The sequence below is a fragment of the Anabrus simplex genome, chromosome 4, assembly GCF_040414725.1.
Source record: "Anabrus simplex isolate iqAnaSimp1 chromosome 4, ASM4041472v1, whole genome shotgun sequence".
Classification (NCBI taxonomy): Eukaryota; Metazoa; Arthropoda; class Insecta; order Orthoptera; family Tettigoniidae; genus Anabrus; species Anabrus simplex.
In genome coordinates, this window is record NC_090268.1 from 245,726,871 (window position 1) to 245,746,766 (window position 19,896).

The 19,896-nt window shown below is 38.2% G+C and overlaps 1 protein-coding gene across 6 annotated transcripts in view; it reads left to right on the top strand.

Annotated features, from left to right (window-relative positions):
• Nucleotides 1-19,896, top strand: part of Caper (RNA-binding protein 39-like protein Caper) — a 356,013-nt gene that overhangs the window by 213,136 nt on the left and 122,981 nt on the right. For all 6 annotated transcript variants that reach the window (XM_067145486.1, XM_067145480.1, XM_067145482.1 and 3 more), the window contains one exon: nucleotides 14,264-14,356. In XM_067145486.1, coding sequence (XP_067001587.1) covers nucleotides 14,264-14,356 — 93 coding nt within the window. The remainder of the gene's footprint in view (nucleotides 1-14,263; nucleotides 14,357-19,896) is intronic.

Here is a 19,896-nt window from a genome sequence, read left to right on the forward strand (position 1 = left end):
GAAAGCTTTTCCTTGACTTCAGCCGTTGGGTTGCTGGTTGGTACCCATGGTATGGGTCGTCAGGTTCAGTACTATAGATTTCTGCAGTCTGGATGTACACTCATGGTGAATATCTGGAGGTGGGATACCTGCTAGACAGTAAATTTTATCAAGTGGTGTAGATCTCCAACATCCTGTAATGAGTCTGCAGGTCTCATTTAAGGTGACATACACTTGATTAGCATGACTAGATCTACACCAGACAGGGCTGGCATATTCTGGTGCTGAATAACAGAGGGCTATTGCTGAAAATCTTAAAAGGAGAGGATGTGTCCCCCAGGTTGAACCCGATAATTTCCGGATAATATTGTTCCTTGCAGATACCTTCCCTTTGGTGTTCAGTGTGTTCTATAGGTTAGTGCTCGGTCAAGAGTTACTCCTAGATATTTGGGAGTGAAGCAGTGTTGTAATATTTTACCTTCCCAAATCACTTGCAGTTTTATCGCTGTCTGTCGATTTTTTAGGTTGAAGGCACAGACTTGTGTTTTTGATGGGTTTGGCGTTAGTTGGTTCTCTTGGTAATAACCATTTGAATTTGTAGAGTGTGGGAGAGCTTCTCTTGAGCAAATTCAAACGTTTGCTCTTGAGATGCCAGAGCGACATCATCTGCATAAATAAAGCTCTTGTCCTTTGTAGGCTAGGCTGATCATTGGTGTAGATGTTGAAAAGTACAGGAGCTAGCACACTCCTTTGTGGAAGGCCATTCTTTAAGTTCCTCCATCTACTCCTCTGGCCTTGGAATTCAACAAAAAACCTTCTGTTCTGTAGAAAGCACTCAATCATTTGGGTTTTATAGTCCTTGTTATACTGTGCACTTCACGAAGCAGTGTATGGTTATTAACTGTATCATACACTGATGTCAAGTCAACAAAAGCTACTCTAGTGACTTTGTTGTTTTCATAGCCGTCTTCTATATATCGTGTGAGGTGCAGCACTTGGGAAGTACAGCTTCTCTGTGGTCGAAAGCCAGCTTGTTCTGGTATGAGTAATGGGTCTATCACTTCAGGTAGTCTGTCCAGAATCATTCTTTCTAAGATTTTGTATAAATGGCACAACAAAGAGATTGGTCGGTAGTTCTTCGGATCACTTGCGTTCTTGCCAGGTTTAAGTATTGCTATAACTCTTGCTTTTCTCCACAGTTTAGGAATTTTGCAATATTTGATGCAGTTGTTGAATAAGTCCAAGAGCCATTGCTTAGTGACAGGACCAAATCTTTTGAGTAGCTCAATACAAACGTCCTCAAGATCTGCCGCCTTACCATTTTTGCATTTATTCAGCGCTCTATGTAGATCTTCCATAGCAAACCGGTTAGAGAGAATGCTGTTTTCCTAATTAGTCGGCTTTTCTTCTTTTTGTTTTGATCCTCTCCCAGCTGTATTTGATTTGCCGCTCTCCACAAGCTGATTAGCTATTTCATTTGCAGAAACATTGTTGTGTACTAAGACTTAGTTGTATCATTACTGAGGTGTCTAAGTAACCTCCACGCGTTTGAACTGTTTCTTCCCATATCCAGCTCTTCCATTAATTTTATCCATTGGTTACGTTTGGATTCTGAAATGGAGGAAATAACACGCTGTCCGCTGTGGATAGTTTTGTCACTAAAAGGATCTTTTTTTGAAAAGGTCTTGATATTCTTTCAGCAAAGTGGATGTTTCAGAGGTAAGACCTTGAATGTAACTGGTCCTACATCCTCTACGAATAGCTTTTCTGGAGCAATACTGGTCGACTTAAGAACTCTTCATATGCCTGTGGAACGGGATCAATTGTTGTAATCCTCTCGTCAAGCATCGTGGGGAATTTTTGCCAGTCTTCCTTCTTGAAATTGTACCTTCGCCTGAAATGCATGGTGTGTGGGCGGTTTGCTGGTACCAACTGACACATAATTGGACGGTGTTGTGTGTGAGGAATTGGTGTACAAATTGACTTTGTTCTTTGATTAGCTAATTCTTCGCTCACAAAAATAAAATCAGGGTTGTATCCACGTTGCCATCTACCACTATTAAAAGATGGAAGAAGTTTATTATGATGGATCAAGGAAAGTTGATGCAGTTCTGCCCACTCTAGTATGGCATCATCTTGAGAATAGCCCCAAACAGTGCTATAACTATTGAAATCACCAACATAACAGATGGTTTCAGACTGCTGAAATTAGCAGGCGGATTAAATGAGAATACCTCATTGGGAGGCTTGTAGATAGAGGAAATTACAAGGTTACTAACTTCTACAGTAATTATTTCAACGTTATTTTGTTCTGTGATAGAAGTCGTAAGAATCTTAGGATCTGGTTTGGCAAACATGGCACTACCATACTGGTCGTGAGGTCTTTCAGCCACTAATTTCATTTCTCGGATTTTAGAGCGCCGTTGATGAATGTCCCTATGTGTTTCCTGAACACGTAATAAATCACATTTGTGGGTATAACAAAGGTTGTGTAAATAGCTCTTCTTTACACGTTGATAATCCTATGTTTACAGAAATAATTGTAATGATTGGCACTGATACGAGCCTTTCCCGATTGTTGGAAGACATCTTACTCATCTTATGTGAATTGTATTGTTTCTGGAATGGTGATTCCTGCTCATGATGCCCCTGCATAGGTAGTCTGAATTGAATTTCCGTTACCTAACTGAACGTAAAATCGATGTAAATGGTCTTTAAATGGTTTATCATCACTATGCGCCCGGTGGTAGTAATATTACTACCACACGACGTGCGCCTGAGTGCTGCTATTAGTAATGCTACTACAACGAAATTTGAAATTGAGTCACACGAAAGCTATTCATGTTACCGAATTAGTTTTTGTTTTAACTTGTTGTAGATTTCCTTTACTATCGATAGGTGGTGTTATTGATCGATAGTGATTGGTGGTGCAATCTAGGGACAATGTTTCATAGCCACGTGCGCTCAGCTAGATCTTACCTAATTGCTGACATACATACTCCTCGTGCGCTCTGGTTAGGTAAGTTCAGATTTATGCATGCGTGTTCTAATGATGGATTATATGACTTCACAGATTTAATAGTTTGAACTGAGAAGACTTGGGAGAAAGAAGACGAGCTACTCAACTAAGTGGTATATAATACCATTATAAATGGTATGTTCCGAGCTGTCAGTGGAGTGATGCCGTGGAATGACATTAGTAGACGAATAAGTTTGAGTGGTGTCTTTAAAAGTAGGAAAGATCACAATACAGTAAAACCTTGTTAATTCGAAGTCGTTGGGACTCAAAAATAGGACTTTGAATTATGTGATTTCGAATTAACCGCCAATTCGCAATTCAGAAGTACCAACCCTTGCCGCGTTACAAAATATTCTAAGGCCTGTTACTGCATGCAGTTAACCTTGCTTCACAGTTTATACCTTTCAAATGCCATGAAAAAAGAACTATTTCCAAAATGTATCCAAGAAGGTGCATTTACAGTATTCAAATAATGCACTCGGATATCTCACTGGTAAACATAACCTCACGCAACGAAAGAAAGGAAAAAAAGCACGATTCAAAGATGAGGAGAAATCTATGCTGGTTCCCATGTGCAAGTGCTTTATTAATTGGATTACTATACTGTATGCATTTTAGATGCCTTGTATTTACACAGAAAGAACCCGATGCCCTTAAAATCGAACTTTCCTACGACTCCCTACAATTTCCCCGCCATGGCACTTCTCTCGTACTTCAGAAATGTAAACACTTGCCGCGTCACAAAGTATTCTAAGACCCATTAATACATGCAATCACCTCGATTCACAGTTTAAACCTTTCAAATGCCATGGAAAAAACTATTTCCGAAATGTATCCAACAAGGTGCATGTTCAAACAATGCACTTGGATAAATCACTGACAAACATAACCTTACGCAGCGAAAGAAAAAAATCGCACAATTCAAAGACGAGGATAAATTATGCCGGTTCCCCTGTGCAGATGCATTATTTTTTGGATTTCTGTACTGTTTGCATACAAAATACTGGTATGGAAAGTGACCGACGCCCTTAAAACATTGTAGCTTATCAAACTTTCTCATAACGAGGGGATAAAGTATCTCGCTTCCATGTGCATTACAACGCACTACTGTGACCCCCATCCCTCACCCTTGTACGATTTCCCGGCTGGCAATTTCTCCTTTAAAACCATAAGACCGTTTGGGCTCGCATGAAAATAAAGCAATGAAGTTTCACCGGCAATGACAATATTGTTCAGTGCCTACGAATTTATTATATGAGCCACGTTTTTTCGCCAACTGTCGGCATCGCCAGTGTTCGCGGATTCTGTTTTCCCGCACACTGCCTGTTGTGTGATATTACGGCGTTGAATACAAAAGAATTCCTATTTCATTCATCTTAGCAATCATGAAGCGCACTGTAGACCCACCGAAGTGAGTATAAGTGCGGAAAGCTATCCCTCCACGTTCCGGAACGCGCGTTCTATTATGACGCGGAACGGATAAATTTAGAGTTGAAATTGCTCTGTAACATACTATTGTTTTTAAATATAAAGGCAGTTTCGATTTAAAAGTCTGAATTTCGGTAATGGGGCCGACATTGTACTTCGAATTACGAATTATCTGTATTTCGAATTAAACAATCGAAATAACATGCAAAACTATATCTCATGTTTCCAGGAACGAGAGCTTCTTTGAATTAGGCGGGATTTTGAATTAACCGATTTCGAATTATCGAGGTTCCACCGTATGAAGATAAAGTTGGAATTCAAGAGGACAAATTGGGTCAAATATTTGTTTATAGGAAGGGGAGTTATGGATTGGAATAGCTGACCGAGGGAGATGTTCAATAAATTTCCAATTTCTTTGAAATCATTTAAGAAGAGTCTAGGAAAACAAGAGATAGGGAATCTGCCACCTGGGCAACTACCCTAAATGTAGATCAGTAGTGATTGATTAAATGAAAGTGTAATGAGTCAACAGTCTGCAATCATCTCTCAAGTAGTAGATTGATACTGTACATTGAGATATGGATCCCAGATCTAGTACAAGTAAAGGACATCCTACGTTTGCATACAGCCCATGGATAAGTTAATAGATTATTATGGAACTTGTAAACGATTCTGATTCTGATCTTTATGAAAGTGATTGTGAAGAAGAAAATGAAAATCTACAAGCCCCTGATGATTCATCACCTGAAGAACCAGTCGCAAAAAGACAAACTGAGTTGAGGAGCATGGGAACACAATGGAAACAAGATATTGCTCCTGTTAACAGGCCCGTTTTTTTCTGGCACACCAGACCTGAATGCTAATAACTTTGTTACTTCTGCAGAATCTTCACCTCTAGATTTCTTTGGTTTATCTTTTGACAGTAATATACTGCATCTTATCAGAGTGGAAACTAACAGATATGCCCTACAGCAAATAAATGTAAAGAAGCAAGAAGACCCTTAGAAACCTAAATCAGTGTATGCACAGTGGAAACCAGTGACAATGAATGATTTGAAGTTATTTTTTGCAGTAGTAAGTCATGTGTTAGATTCGTAAACTTTTTCTCTGGAACTACTGGAGCACAGCACCAGTTCTAGAAAGTGACTACCTGAAGTCCATTGGAATGTCGAGAGACTGATTTCTCTCTGTATTGACAATGTTGCATCTGAACGACAATGATAAGCAGAAATAAAGGGGCCATCCAGGCTACGATCCTCTGTTCAAAATCCAACCAATACTAGACTGCCTGAAAACAAGTTGGTGAATCACTGACAATCGACTTAAGCAATATGCCCATTTCGGGGACATATACCGTATTTACGCGAATAATCCCCGCCACCAAATAATCCCCGCACCCTAACTTCAGGTAGGCTTATTTTGAAAAAAAAAAATTGCCAACATTGACGCGAATAAAACCCGCACCCCAATTTCATGCCCCAAATTTTTTTTAAAAATGTGCGGCTATTATCGCGTAAATACGGTATTTTTTCCTGTGTTCATGAGAGGAAAGCCACAGAAGTATGAAATCAAATTATTTCAACTGTGTAAAGCAAGGAGTGGTTATGTGTGTAACATGAAAGTTTATTCTGGGGCCCATGTCACAGTGAAGGATTACAATTCTTCCTTCAATGTTGTGGACAGACTGTGTGAACCATTAGAAAGTTACATGGACAGATGATTTTTCAAGCCCCACCATTTATGCTCATCTGTGGGACTGTCAGACTAAAGCAGTTGGCACCATGATGCCGAATTGGAAAGGAATGCCAAAGTCAGGGCTTAAAAATGAAAGGGTGAAAAAATTTAATTGCAGAGAGAACAGAACACCTTTTAGCAATAAAGTGGCGAGATGTTCAAGACGTGTATATGCTGAGCACTGCACGTGAAGATAACATGATTAAAGTACCCGCAGCAAGAGGGAGCCACGAGAAATCCAAGCCATATGCAGTAGTGGACTATAACAAATTTAAGATTAGTGGCGATCTTGCTGGCATATTATGCATTCGCAAGGAAGTCAATCAAGTGGTGGAAAAAATTATTCTTCCATCTGTTTGATCTTGCCAGAGTGAACGCCTATATACTGTACCGTTAGGCTTGTTCACAAAAGCTTCCCCTATCAAAATTTTGTGAACGTTTGGCAGATGATTTGGTGAGTAATGTTGGGGCTGAAATTACTGAAGAATGAAGAGCATCATCTGCAAGAAGGCTAGTAGATAGAGATCATTTTCCACACAAAATACCTGCAAGTCAACAGGGTTATGTGAACGAATCGTATCCACGAAATTTCACTGTAATTTTTGTGCCAAACGGAAGATAATTGCTTTTACTGTAAGTGTAAAATCTTCAGTAAATTAAAAAATACCGTCGTTACTAGAGAAATATCTATACGTAGTTGTGGGCTGTAGACAGGACTCCCGTATGTTGCATTTCGCTGCTCGTGCCGTCTTTTGTTTCTTTCTAGAGGTCCAGGACTAACACTGATGAATGCTAGTGGTATGTCTGTGAATTCTCATTATATTTGTCCATATGACTAGCGTGGGCAGTTCTAACAGCAAAATAGCATGATCCCTGGATCAATAAATATATCACTTAATGAATGAGTTACGGCACAAAACAAATGAACAATATGAAGGAAACGGCACCTAATTATTTCAAACAACTTCAGTGAGCAAAGTCTTCACACACGAAAGTGTTAAACAAACAAAACACACATGGAAGCGCTTCAACATAGCAGAAAAAATAGTTGTAAGTTAGTAAAGTATGTATCCATATTATTCTCTACAAGTAAAATGTTTTGTACTATTTCTTAATTTACTGCAGATTTTACACTTTCTTTGAGTAAAAGCAATTATTATGTTCCATTTGGGACAAAAATTACAGTGAAATTTTGTGGATACGATTCGTTCACATAACCAGTCAACAGCTATGTGTACATCATCAGTTTTCTTGATGTGATGTATTTCTCTTATTCCTGGTGCCGTTCGCACGTACTCCCATAGTTCATTAAAAATACTGCAGTTTCTTCTATCTCTTCCTTTGTAATAAAAAGAACCCCAGATGATGTAGCTTCAGTGACATTGAAGAATTCTTCAGCATTTTGAACAGTAGAAAATCATGATTTTGCTGCTGTTCAGACCATTTGTTTAACTTGCCCACCAATATCTATTGCTCCTGTACCATGGCCAGCTGCAAAATAGTTCCACTCTACAGTTTCCACATTGAGATCATAAGGCAAGTGGCATATACTGAAAACTGTATACTTGCTCTTAAACTGGGAAGAATAGTTATCCGAAAATATATTCAGCTTTGTAGACAGCTTTTGAAAGTGTGTTTGTTGAAGACTATGAGCCCAAAACTGAAGCGTTTGGAGATATACTGTGCTGGCCTTCATTGCTTCAGCTTTTTTCCTCCCCCACTCTCATACCCTCATTCCAGTCTTTTTCTCTCCTCAAATTGAAGAGGTTTTTGTCCTTTGCACACTTTTCTTTTTCTTAATTTTTTAACCTATTCCTCTCTCTATCCTCCCCGAAATATGCAGCCCATCTCTCTGGATTTTCAAATTTCATTGTAGCTCTCATTTTTGCTATTCCAAGAGCAGACTTTACAAGTGGCATTATCTGCAACAAGAGAAAAGCTTGGATTTAATTATAGGTTATTTTGTGTGTCTGTTTGCATACCATTGACTTTAAGGATATTTCATTATAACATAAAATAAATAAATTCTAGATGGAATGAAGAAAATTAATTTCATTTTACCCTGACTTAATAAAATCAAAATCTACACATCAGTAATATATTTTAAATCTTTCAGAATTATACCAGTAATATATTATGTAACATGGACTGAAGTTCATAAAGTTAGCCAGCCTTAACCTAAAGGTATCAGAGGTGATAGAAATGTAATACCGAGCTCGATAGCTACAGTCGCTTAAGTGCGGCCAATATCCAATAATCGGGAGATAGTGGGTTCGAGCCCCACTGTCGGCAGCCCTGAACATGGTTTTCCGTGGTTTCCCACTTTCACACCAGGCAAATGCCGGGGCTGTACTTTAATTAAGGCTACGGCCGCTTCCTTCCAATTCCCAGGCCCTTCCTATCCCATCGTCGCCGTAAGACCTATCTGCGTTGGTGCGACGTAAAGCAAATAAACAAAAAAAGAAAAAAGAAATGTTATATTCGTGACTTGTAATATTGGTGACATCTATTTTATTCTGATTTAAACTCTGATATTGTCTTTAAGATGGTAGGGTGCAAGTATTTTAATGGAATGTCAACATTTTTTACCTTTGAAAAAAACAAATTTATTTCAATTATGTATTATTAAAAAGTTTCTTCTTTTTTGTCTTGAATATTACATCATGTACACAAGAACCTCATTCATCCGGATTAAGTGGGACTGGAACTGATCCTGATTATTGAAAATCTGGATAATCCGGAAAACTAATAAAAAATATTAATTTATACAACATATTAACACACGAGAGGTCGCGCGAAGGCAAATTGTTCACGCTTAATATTTTAATAAGCTGCTATTTTCCTTTTGCAGTGAATGCTCTGATAAAAATATAAATATGTACCCTGCTTAACTGTCTTTCAAAAAATAATTAATTTTTTTTGAAAAATCTGGTAAAATTACGTCGGTTTTTAAAGAGCGCGGGAGGTCACGCGTGAGCAAATTGCCTCAACGTTTGCATTTTTAGATTTCAATTAATGATTTGGTCACAATTCAAGATAAAATTACAGCACCACACTTCACTGAAATCCACCATAAAGATCATGAACTTTACTTAAGGAACTTTCTTGGAAATGCAGACATGTTAGAATGCACTACGCGATGGGTCGCACGATGGCAATTTGCCGCGGCAGATGGGAGAGTTAAAGAAAACTTAAACTACTCCGGAATGCAGCAAGCAATACACTGACGATAATGTCAGGCGGGAGAGAGGGAGTGGAGGAATGAAACGAGCACACTAAGCCCTAAAGTGTCTCGCAAAGAAATTTATAACAAATATTTGAAAAGTGCGGCAAACTGCCTCGGGTGCGACTTCCCGCGTGTTAACCTAAGTTATACAGTAATACCTTTTTTCAATTACACAGAGAAATATAAGAACACTTTTCTTACATTTACGACTCTGTTCCATGCACTAAAATAAAGTGCGAGCTTTTTCCGTTTTACATTTGTATAGCGTTTGCGCGCATCATGATCACAAAGACGTTTTACTAACATCAGTTCTGCCATTGTGGTTTCAGTCTGAGATTCTAAATAGGCCATCAGTTCATCAGCTGCATTGTTGCATCACCACGAGTCATTTTCTTCTGATGGACCGCCGGTTTCATTTTCAAATTCACCATCACCCCCGTCATTTCCTGCCGAGGAACAATAGGCTTTAATTAATTCATCTGCCATTATGCTGTAGCCTGAATTACAGTCATTTTTCAACCAGTCATTTACGTCGTTCACATCTGCGTCTGAGCATCCGGGAATGCGTGCAAATGTGTCAAGGAACTCTGAAGAGTCCACAGTTTTCCATTCTCAATTCCAGGTGAATGCCGGGATGGTACATTTGATAGACCACGGCCAACTTGCTTCCAATTCCTGTCCTTAACTATCCTTGGCGGAAAAGACATTCAAGAAGAATCGACCCCGTAAAAGAAATACTGTACAAGTAAAAATAGATGTTTATTATTTTCGATCCGGATAAACCGGAGATCTGGATTAATGAGGGCCGGATGAATGAGGTTGTTGTGTACATCCAACTGCTATTTAACAGTTAATAAATTTGCTCACCTTTGCCTCTGAAATTCGCTGTGTAGAGTCTCAAACCATGAACTCAGCAGTAAACTTCCTGAGAATGGAGCTAACAGTTGAACTGCATGTAAGTGCTGCCAACTTCAATGAATGAAACTGACCCTGTACTAACAACTAAAACCAGCTACTTCCCTTAGCAATAAAACTTATTAAATATATTATTTTTCAAAATAGCAGAATGTGCAAATTAGAAGTTGTATCTACTCATTGCATGAAAAAAGAACATACTTTTAAACAGTATAATTCCCACTTTACCCGGAAGGGCTGAAGAGCAGTACACACAGGTATTTCGTGCAAGTTCGTAAAATGTCTAGATCAGTACTGGCATACCTATTAGTTTCATCTGCAGTGTACTGTATTATACAGTTATCTAAGTACTGCCTGGAAATAAAATCCCTACCTGCATTTTCACAAATTCCGCTGGTAGGGCAGAATCCACTTGTTCCTGAAGAGGTATGAATTACTGGAATATTCTGTTTGTGTATCCAGTTTTACTCAACATGCTGTTCACACTCTTTGCTAACATTGTTTTCACTATCGGATAAATCCTGTGATAATACATACACAAGGTCACAGGGAACCCTCCTCAACCCACCACACCCCCACCTCCGCCTCACTATCACTGCTGAAATCGGAACCTAAAACATCTAGCAAACTTAATTACTGAGCTTTTCCCGCTCATGCGTGTGTCTTCAAAGCCATCTGCATGACAGCAATGTGTCATACGAATATAAATGGTTTGTTATTGGACATTTTAAATTTTCCAGCTAGCTCATTCCTGGTTGCTAGCGTTTCACCCCCATATGCTAAGTTGGGCTCATCAGTTGGTACCTAGCACATCTACCAAGATGCATGGCTAGTGCATACCGTGGAGACCTATCTGTGTTGGTGCGACGTAAAGCAAATTGTTGTACAGCTAACAGCACTCGGACGTGTTATACGAGACGAGGCCTCATGGTGTACCACTCCGCTTTCGGATATTTAGCCCGGCTGATAGCGCACGTACCAGTCCGCTTATGGTTGGATATGGGTTACTAATACATTATTGTGTGTGATACTAACTGTAGCATATGATAAAAATGCAGCTTAACTCAAGGTTGAGTAATAATGTAATATTTCTGATACAAAGAGTTGAGGGTTGCCTAAAAACGTGTCATCTGTCAAGGTTAACAAGACTAATGCTCTTAACTCAAATAGTGTACCGTATTTAGCCATGTAATTTTCCCATCCTTAATTTTGAAATGGTAGTTTGCGGGGGGGGGAAGACGTGCAAAATTTGCTTTCCATGGTTGTATGTGGATTATCTCGCATCAGTCTTTTTTGTTGTAAAATGTGTGATCATGAAAACTTTAAGGCCAAGAATAGATGGGCGTTCTTAAATGTATTATTTGTCCATTGAAAAACTCAAGAAATATGCACAGAGTGGTGTGCAATGTGCTGTGGCTAGACCTTATGGAAGTTATCACGCAGTATAGAAATACACCATCCTCAAGGTCACAGTGTAGACAAGTAGATCATGTTCCCGTAATCTTCCTGTGAGGTATGCAACTCTTAAGAGTCAATGTATGTTAACGTAGTGTTCCACCCCTTTCTCTGTTTTTTTTTTCTCCCAAATGTCATCTGATAGCTAGTAATGAAACTGCTGTTCATGTTATGCTTAATTTCGTAATGACAATTAAAATGCACAATGATTTACACTGAGACTCTACATACAACAAAGGCAGCAACATGTAGCTGGCGTGTTCCAAAACCTGGAATGCATGGATAACCCTTTCCACCCTGAGATATTTTCTTTGAAATTTGAATTTCTTTTTCTTACTTCAATGTACGTAACTTTGAGCCTAGATTTCAGGAAAAATAGTATTTAAAAAATATTTTCTTCGCCGTTCTCGTGGAAAACCACCCACACGATCGTGCTAGTTAGGGTTTATTTGTGCACATTTCTTTGCTGAATGACATATGTTGAGAATATGAAATTCTGTTAGTGGATGATTTTATTTACAGTGAATCAAATATATGAAGTAAAACAAGTTATAAAACATCAATATACTTGTATAAACAGAATATTCTTTGAAAAGTAGTCTTCGGTTTGATGCTGGTTGGGGACTCGGTGATTGATATGTAGGTAAATGATTAAAGAATGATTATCAGTAGAATCATTATCTCCTGTGTGTACTTCCTCTTCACCAATATCACCACCATGATGAGAATCATTAGAATCATTGCCTATGTGTGAAGATATATGTTCAGGTACCCACTCATCATCACCATCTTCACTGAGTAAGTCGTCGCAATCAGATGCGTAGGTTAACCTCGCTATTTCTTCATCTGATATCCCTAAAATTCATTTAAATACATGTATTTTGTATTCACATAAGTATACCAATGCTTAATTAGAGAAATCTTCCCAGAATACTAATGATTACTTTTGAGGTTAGAAACACACCATTACCTCAAATTAAACCCTAACCCACAACATCGTGCTAGTTACAGATTTTCAGTTTATTATAACTGCTAGGTTCATAAAGTAGCATTGTTAAGGATATGTATACCTTCTATGATGATTCTAGGATGTTTTAAAATGATTCACAGCAAAATCAATATGTAAAAGATAATAAAAAGGGACAATTTAACTTGAGGCCACATGGTATGTGTTGTTTACAAAAGTTTAAACACAAATGCTGCCTCCTTGCATCCAACTATCGAAGTAAAAACCACTGCAATATGAAGCGCGGAATCCGCACGATCATTGCAGACCGGTGTGACGCAGGGAAACGGGCTAGTTTTCTTTTAATAAAATAAAAACCCAACACGCATGATCGTGTGGCTCAGGGTGGAAACTGTTATTTAACATTCAGTCTGTCTGAGCTGAAAGGAATAAAAGTCTTGTTTCTGGAAAAGAATCGTTACGTTTAACAACACCTGTCTCGCCGTAAGCCCTGTTGTTTCAACAGCCAGTCACCAGTTTATATGTGACAGCTGAGAAGTGCAAGCGGTAACACTGCAGTAATGAGACCTCTCAGCTTGGCAGTCTATGTATAATGTTGGTCTAAGCATGCATTGCAAGTATGTTTAGTAACCTCAAGGGAGGTTCATACTTCATACGTAACTGAATAGTGGTTAGTGATGGGTAAGGAAAGCGGGAGTCACAAAGCACAATTTGAATTAATAGAGATTGTATTAGCAGAAAATAATGGCAGTTGTACTGCAGCATGCGAGTTTTGTGTAGGGCCATCACATGCACACTGATGTAATTTAAAAAAAAGGCCATTTGTAATGTACCAAGAGGACAGCCGTAACATTTCAGTGAGCAAAATCAGGCCAGTATGCGGAAATTGATAAGGAACTGTTGAAATATGTAACTGGATTAAGAAACAACGGCTATTCGCTACATTTAAAGGCACTGGAGATGAAGTAAAAAGCAATATAGTATGGTCCTTCAACATTACCTAACACTCACACATTGTCATCCTTCAAAGAGAATGGTGGCTCCTCTTCATGAATAGCATAATAGGCATATGAATGAATCTTCACAACCACCCTCTGCTTGCTTTAAAGAGGATAAACCCTTCTCTTTGAAGGATGACATTGTCTGAGTGTTAGCTGTTGTTGAAGGACCATACTGAAAGATGTGGCAGTTCTATTGGTATTTTAGATTCAGAATTAAATATGCATAATATTCCCTCCATCCACTATTTAAAAAGTAAAACTTAGGAAAAATTTGGAAAATTACACAAGTAAATATAGTACACTGAATTGCACTTCATGATGGTTAACGTAACTAGGCCTTATATTTACCATTAAGGCTGTTAATATAGCCATTGTTTTATAATGTAATGAAATTAAGGAGATTTGAAACAAAAGATCTGAAATTTGTGATTAAAGGACACACTTCAGCAGGATATTTTTCCCAAAGGACAAAGAAATGAGTGCATAACTTGTATGCCCTAGTGATTCTGTACATCTTATGAATTTTTTTCTATTTTCAGGTTCGAGATGTTAGACTGATTACTTGTAATAAAACCCGTCGATTTAAGGGAATTGCATACGTGGAATTCAAAGACCCTGAATCTGTTCCTTTGGTAAGTGTGTGTTGTTTTATTAGTTTTTGTAGTTGAATGCATTTTTGCTAATGTCCCTATGTACATGCTTCATTAGCCGTTACAGTGAAACCTCGATTCTCCGTTTTTCGAGGGACCGTGAAAATAAAACGTACAACACGGGAAAACGGAAAATCCGGGAATGAATGAAAACCATCAATTTGGCTAAACATCACATAATGAAATATGTATAATTATAATCTTACAAAAACTCCTAAACCAAACCAAACTACAGCCCCAGTGGGACTTTGCCTGCCAAGCGACTGCTGCTCAGCCCGAAGACCTGCAGATTACGAGGGGCGCATTGTCAGTGCGACGAATACTCTCGGCCGATATTCCTGGCGCTGTAGATCGGGGTCGCCATCTCACCATTAAATAGCTCCACAATTAAAGGTAATCACATAGGCTGAGTGGACCTGGAACCAGACTTATATCCAGGTAAAATTGCCTGACCTGGTCGCAATCGAACCCGGGCCCTCTGGATGAGAGGCGGGCATGTTAGAGCGTGAAACCGCATTAATTACCGGTACGCGAGTTCAAAATCTCGATACTTTATATTTTATACTTTATATTCGTCAGTTTCCCGTAAAAACTTCTTTCAGTTCAGCAACTTTGATTACGCTAGCCAAACTCTTAGAAAAATCTAACAACACCGAGCCAAACGACAATCGACCACAAGTAGTTTTTAATTCTCTCATCTAATAAAATAAAGCATATTAGATACAAAAGCACTCAAAATGATGGTGAAATCCGTTCATTTCTTAATCTTTAATTGTAATTTGGTCTCCGGTATACTGTTTGTAGTCAGTTTCTGGAAATCTCGTACCGCGCAAATTAGCCTACATCGATCTTTAAAGGTTATGTTGAACTCGAAAACATGGTTTCGAATGTATCGATTCTTAAAAGTTCTCGAATGCATTATATTCAATTCTGCGCGTCACAAATCCAATCAAATTGGAAAGATAAAAGAAATATCAAAACTTCAGAAATTACGGTTTTTTGTGACCTTGAGGTCATCTGGAAAGCGCGCTCGCTGTACATGTCAGTACGAGTTTGAAATGACACCAACCATTTAAAATGTAACGTGCGCAAATAAAACTACTGCGGTTTTTGGTATTTTAACACGAAAACGTAAAATTCCCAGTCTTACATTAGGACCTAAACAGTAATAGGCAATCCCAAGACCTCCCATGGCTTTCTTTTTTTTAATGTAACGTACGATCGAAAAAATGTAAATAAAAAACATCTAACCCTGGACATAATATGGGCGTTTTATAAGTGCGAACATTTGACGAAACTCTTTCCGTCTTCACGCAGAGCTGTCGAAATGCTAGCAATTCTAGCAATTGCTGTGGCCACTTTCTGCCCTGTGATTTTCCGAGATTCTCTAAAGAATACCACCCGAATGCAATGCTAAGATGGTCCCTTATGAAGTTCACTGCCGATCGCCGAACGCCAAGATCCATAAATATGCCATAGCCGTCCTTTTGTGAGATACAGTTTATTAAAAAACGATTGATCGAGGATTTAGCGTTGATGGGACTGGAATTTCTGGACGGTTGATCCGGGAAATCGTTTCTTCGAGGAACGGATAATGCGGGACTTTTACAACGTGATTTAATTACGATGCTCGCGGGACCACGTAATTTGAACGCATATTCCGGGAAAACGTACTTTCCGGGAACGGATAGTCGAGGTTCCACTGTATATGCAGTATCAAATAAACAGGGAAGTCCAAAGGATGTTTATACTAGTTATACTAGTTACTAGTTAATTTGCTTCAATTTAGTCTATTTATAAAAATTTATAAAAGTGTTGGATGAGAGAGGGCAAATAAATACAAGGGTTTTGACAATTAATGTAGCCGTCAAAAGAAACCATAGGCAATAATTAAATGTCTGTCATAATGCCTTTTTCTCCCAGTTTCCTTCCTAATAACTAAACAATATGTACCATCTACCTCTGTCCAAAATAATCAGAGCGTGGCTTGAAATTTCTGGTCCTAGATTTCTTTTAGAAAATATTATTTTGTGTACAAAATGACTAATTTTATCTCTGTAGAATAACATGTTAAATATTGTTTTAACACATTCCAACGAATAGCTTTATCTTGCACACCAGTTGTATGCATACTGCCTATACAGGTTCTTACAGTAAGTTTACAGACACCTCTTCAGAGTATTAAATCAGCTCCTGGACTGAAAGTTTTATCGTAAGTTATCGTACTACTCATCGCTCGAATAGTGCTTGAAAATGGACTTTTTCAGTGAAAACTAAAAGTTCCTATGTTTGTCCATTGGTTACTTACGTGCATTTAAGCACAGTAGAAGACTGACAGAGACCTTCCTAGAGGAAAAACCCATGGAATAACTACATGGGTAGAAGAGCAAGGAAGTTAAAGAGAATAATATGATCACGTGTATCTCTACGCAATATATTTCAATTCCCCCTAATAAGTGAAGCTTAGAGCAATGGAATCCAGGAAAAATAAACTTGAACTGGCCTTCCAACTAACAAAAGATACATATTGTATTTTCTCGCGTAATTAATGCACTTTTTGACATAAAATACAGGCGAAAACTTTAGATGTGTAAATTATTCGAGGAATTCAGATGTTTAAAAATTATTTACAATTCATGTACATTTAAAAGGTACATCAAATATAATATACACGCAATTGGTTCAACATATTTGCAGTTAACCCTCAGTCGGTCACACCGTATTCAGAAGGCGCCGGCGCTAGTTTTTTGCGCCCTACTTCACAGCACATGCGTCTGATGAACCTGCACTCACAATATCTTCATAGCTCTCAGTGTCTTACAATACAGTTGAGAAGTAGTCATTGTTGATAACGTTAGTGTTGGGATACTGAACATTCGCATAAATGCTCAAGTGGTGGCTATTGGGAACGGAATGAATGTCGTTAGGAGGAGACTGTTTCTGAGAACACTATCTGAACAGTTGGTGTCAGAAGAGATTAGGTGAAGGAGCATGAATCCACAGGTCTCCATTCTACACTGCGTTTCCAACTTGAAGAGTACCGACCTGCAGAGCAAGACAAAGAAGCAATAGCCACTGGAACTACCCTTCCTCCACTTGCTGGAAAGAAACGATGTGACACTTGCAAGCTCGCTAAACCAAAGAGGATCACTAGAATGACAAGGCACAGCTGCAGGAAGTGTGAGAAACATTTCTGCCTGGAACACGGAAGAATGATTTGTCATGAATGCTTTGAAAATCTGGACTTGTGAAAATAAAAGGAAAGATGAACAGTTCATTCTGTGTTTTTTCTTTAATTCTGTACTACATTGCATACTTCCCTCTCTTTACATTATTATTACCTACTTCAAATTCTGTGAGCAAGGTTATGGTATATCATGCTATAGTTCTTATTGTTGAGTATATTATTGTGTGTGAAATAAATACTACCTAAGAGATATGACACCGAGCATTCTTGTTATATTTGGAACGAGATAAAACAACCTGCAGAGCTACCTATAAGAAAGTAGAAATGGGTTTAGACGATAAACTCTCACTTATTTGACATTTTTCATTTCCTTTTTAATTTTCAATTTAAAAGTTATTTGTGGTTCTTTTTCTTTTTCTGTGTGATTTACAGCAGTTATCAAGAGCCAGACTCCGTAGTCAGAGAACACAGGTGATACAAGCGGGCCACATAACACTAAAAATCAGACGGTTCAACTTCAGTAATGCTTATGTATATCAGCCGATGTCGGAACACAACAACTAAGCCAACAGTATACCGATACCAATTGAACCACACCAAAGGACAAAAACATTGAAATAGAAAGACCTCCGGTTCAAGACTGTTTTAACGATCAACATTTCAACTAACATTTCATTTTCAAATCAAATCAAAATCTCTTTATTTGCAAATGAGGTGTCTACCTTGGTGGCAAATGGTACACTAAAATACATTATTGTCAAGCACTAAATATTAAATTAACAAGAGAAGAAAATTTTCCTATAATACAATATTATACAATTTACGCTAACAATGCTTTCCATTAAACACAGCTCATCCTTAATAAATTTATATTGTTTACAAAATTCTACTTATAATATCTCCTGTACTACTAATAATAATAATTTCGTGTGGCTATTTCTAGCCGAGTGCAGCCCTTGTAAGGCAGACCCTCCGACGAGGGTGGGCTCCTGTACTACTTACAAATATAGTCAACTGATATACAGTATGTGGAATTACTTCAAATGATACTATACAACTGGTATAAGATTAATATTTACATTGCATTTATTTACTTATTTACTTTTTTTTTTTACCCGTTTTGGAACCTAAGTAGCATAACGACCTGCTGCGTCTTAACCAGAGCCCCTTTTGCCACCACTTTTCAGAGTTCCTGAAGGGCCTTCACAGCTACCGTAGCGGTCCCAGGGCCCTCGAAGTCCCCACTGTACTTCACCCCTACAGGCAGTCCCCTACTTTGGCTGTCCAAACTCCTTAGACCAGGGGATGGAATTAATTTATTCACACACATTTTTTTAAATTTACAATAACCTGCACTGGTCGATTTTCTCTGTTGCTGTTTATTCTCTTCTTGAATATCTGTACAGATTTTGGAAAAGGATCAAACACTACCCCTGGTAAACTGTTCCACTCCTTCACACCCTTCCCAATGAATGAAAATTTACCCCAATCGCTTCTGCTAAAATTCCTTCTAATTTTATATTTGTGGTCAGTCCTACCGATATAATTATTTTCCAACTGAAGCCTCTCACGGATATCTCCCCATGCTTCTTCTCTTGTATAGGCTCTATATAATCCTATAAGTCTAGTTTTCTCCCTTCTCTTACTTAAAGTTTCCCACCCAAGTTCCTTTAACATTTCTGATACACTACTCTTTCTCCTGAAATTCCCTGTTACAAATCTTGCTGCTTTCCTCTGCACACTATCTATTTCTTTTATTAGGTATTCTTGGTGAGGATCCCAAACACTGTTTGCATATTCCAATAATGGACGAACCATACTCAAGTAACTTTTTTCTTTTAATTCTTTGTTGCATCCTTTAAGTAGCCTCATTATGACATGTAACGATCTGTATCCTTTCCCAACAATGTCATCAACATGACCCTTCCAGTGCAAATTACTTTCAAATCTCAGACCTAAGTATTTGCACTTGCCATCTTTTGGGATAACTACCTCATCCAAAGTATATTCAAATTCAGTTTTAAAGCTCGTGTTTGTAAAAGTTGTAACAGTTGATTTGCCTCCATTAACCTTCATATTATTTTCTTCAACCCATTGTTGGATACTCTCATGGTCCCTTTGTAATTCTGAACAATCCTCAATGTTGTTTATTTCCCTATAAACAATTGTCATCTGCATACAATCTTATTTTTGATGTTATATTGTTCCCTAAATCATTTGCGTATATTAAGAAAAGTAACGGACCGATTATACTACCCTGTGCAATTCCCTTCCAAACTTTCTCTTCCTGAAATACATTATTTCCTACTTTGACTTTCTGGACCCTTGAATTTAG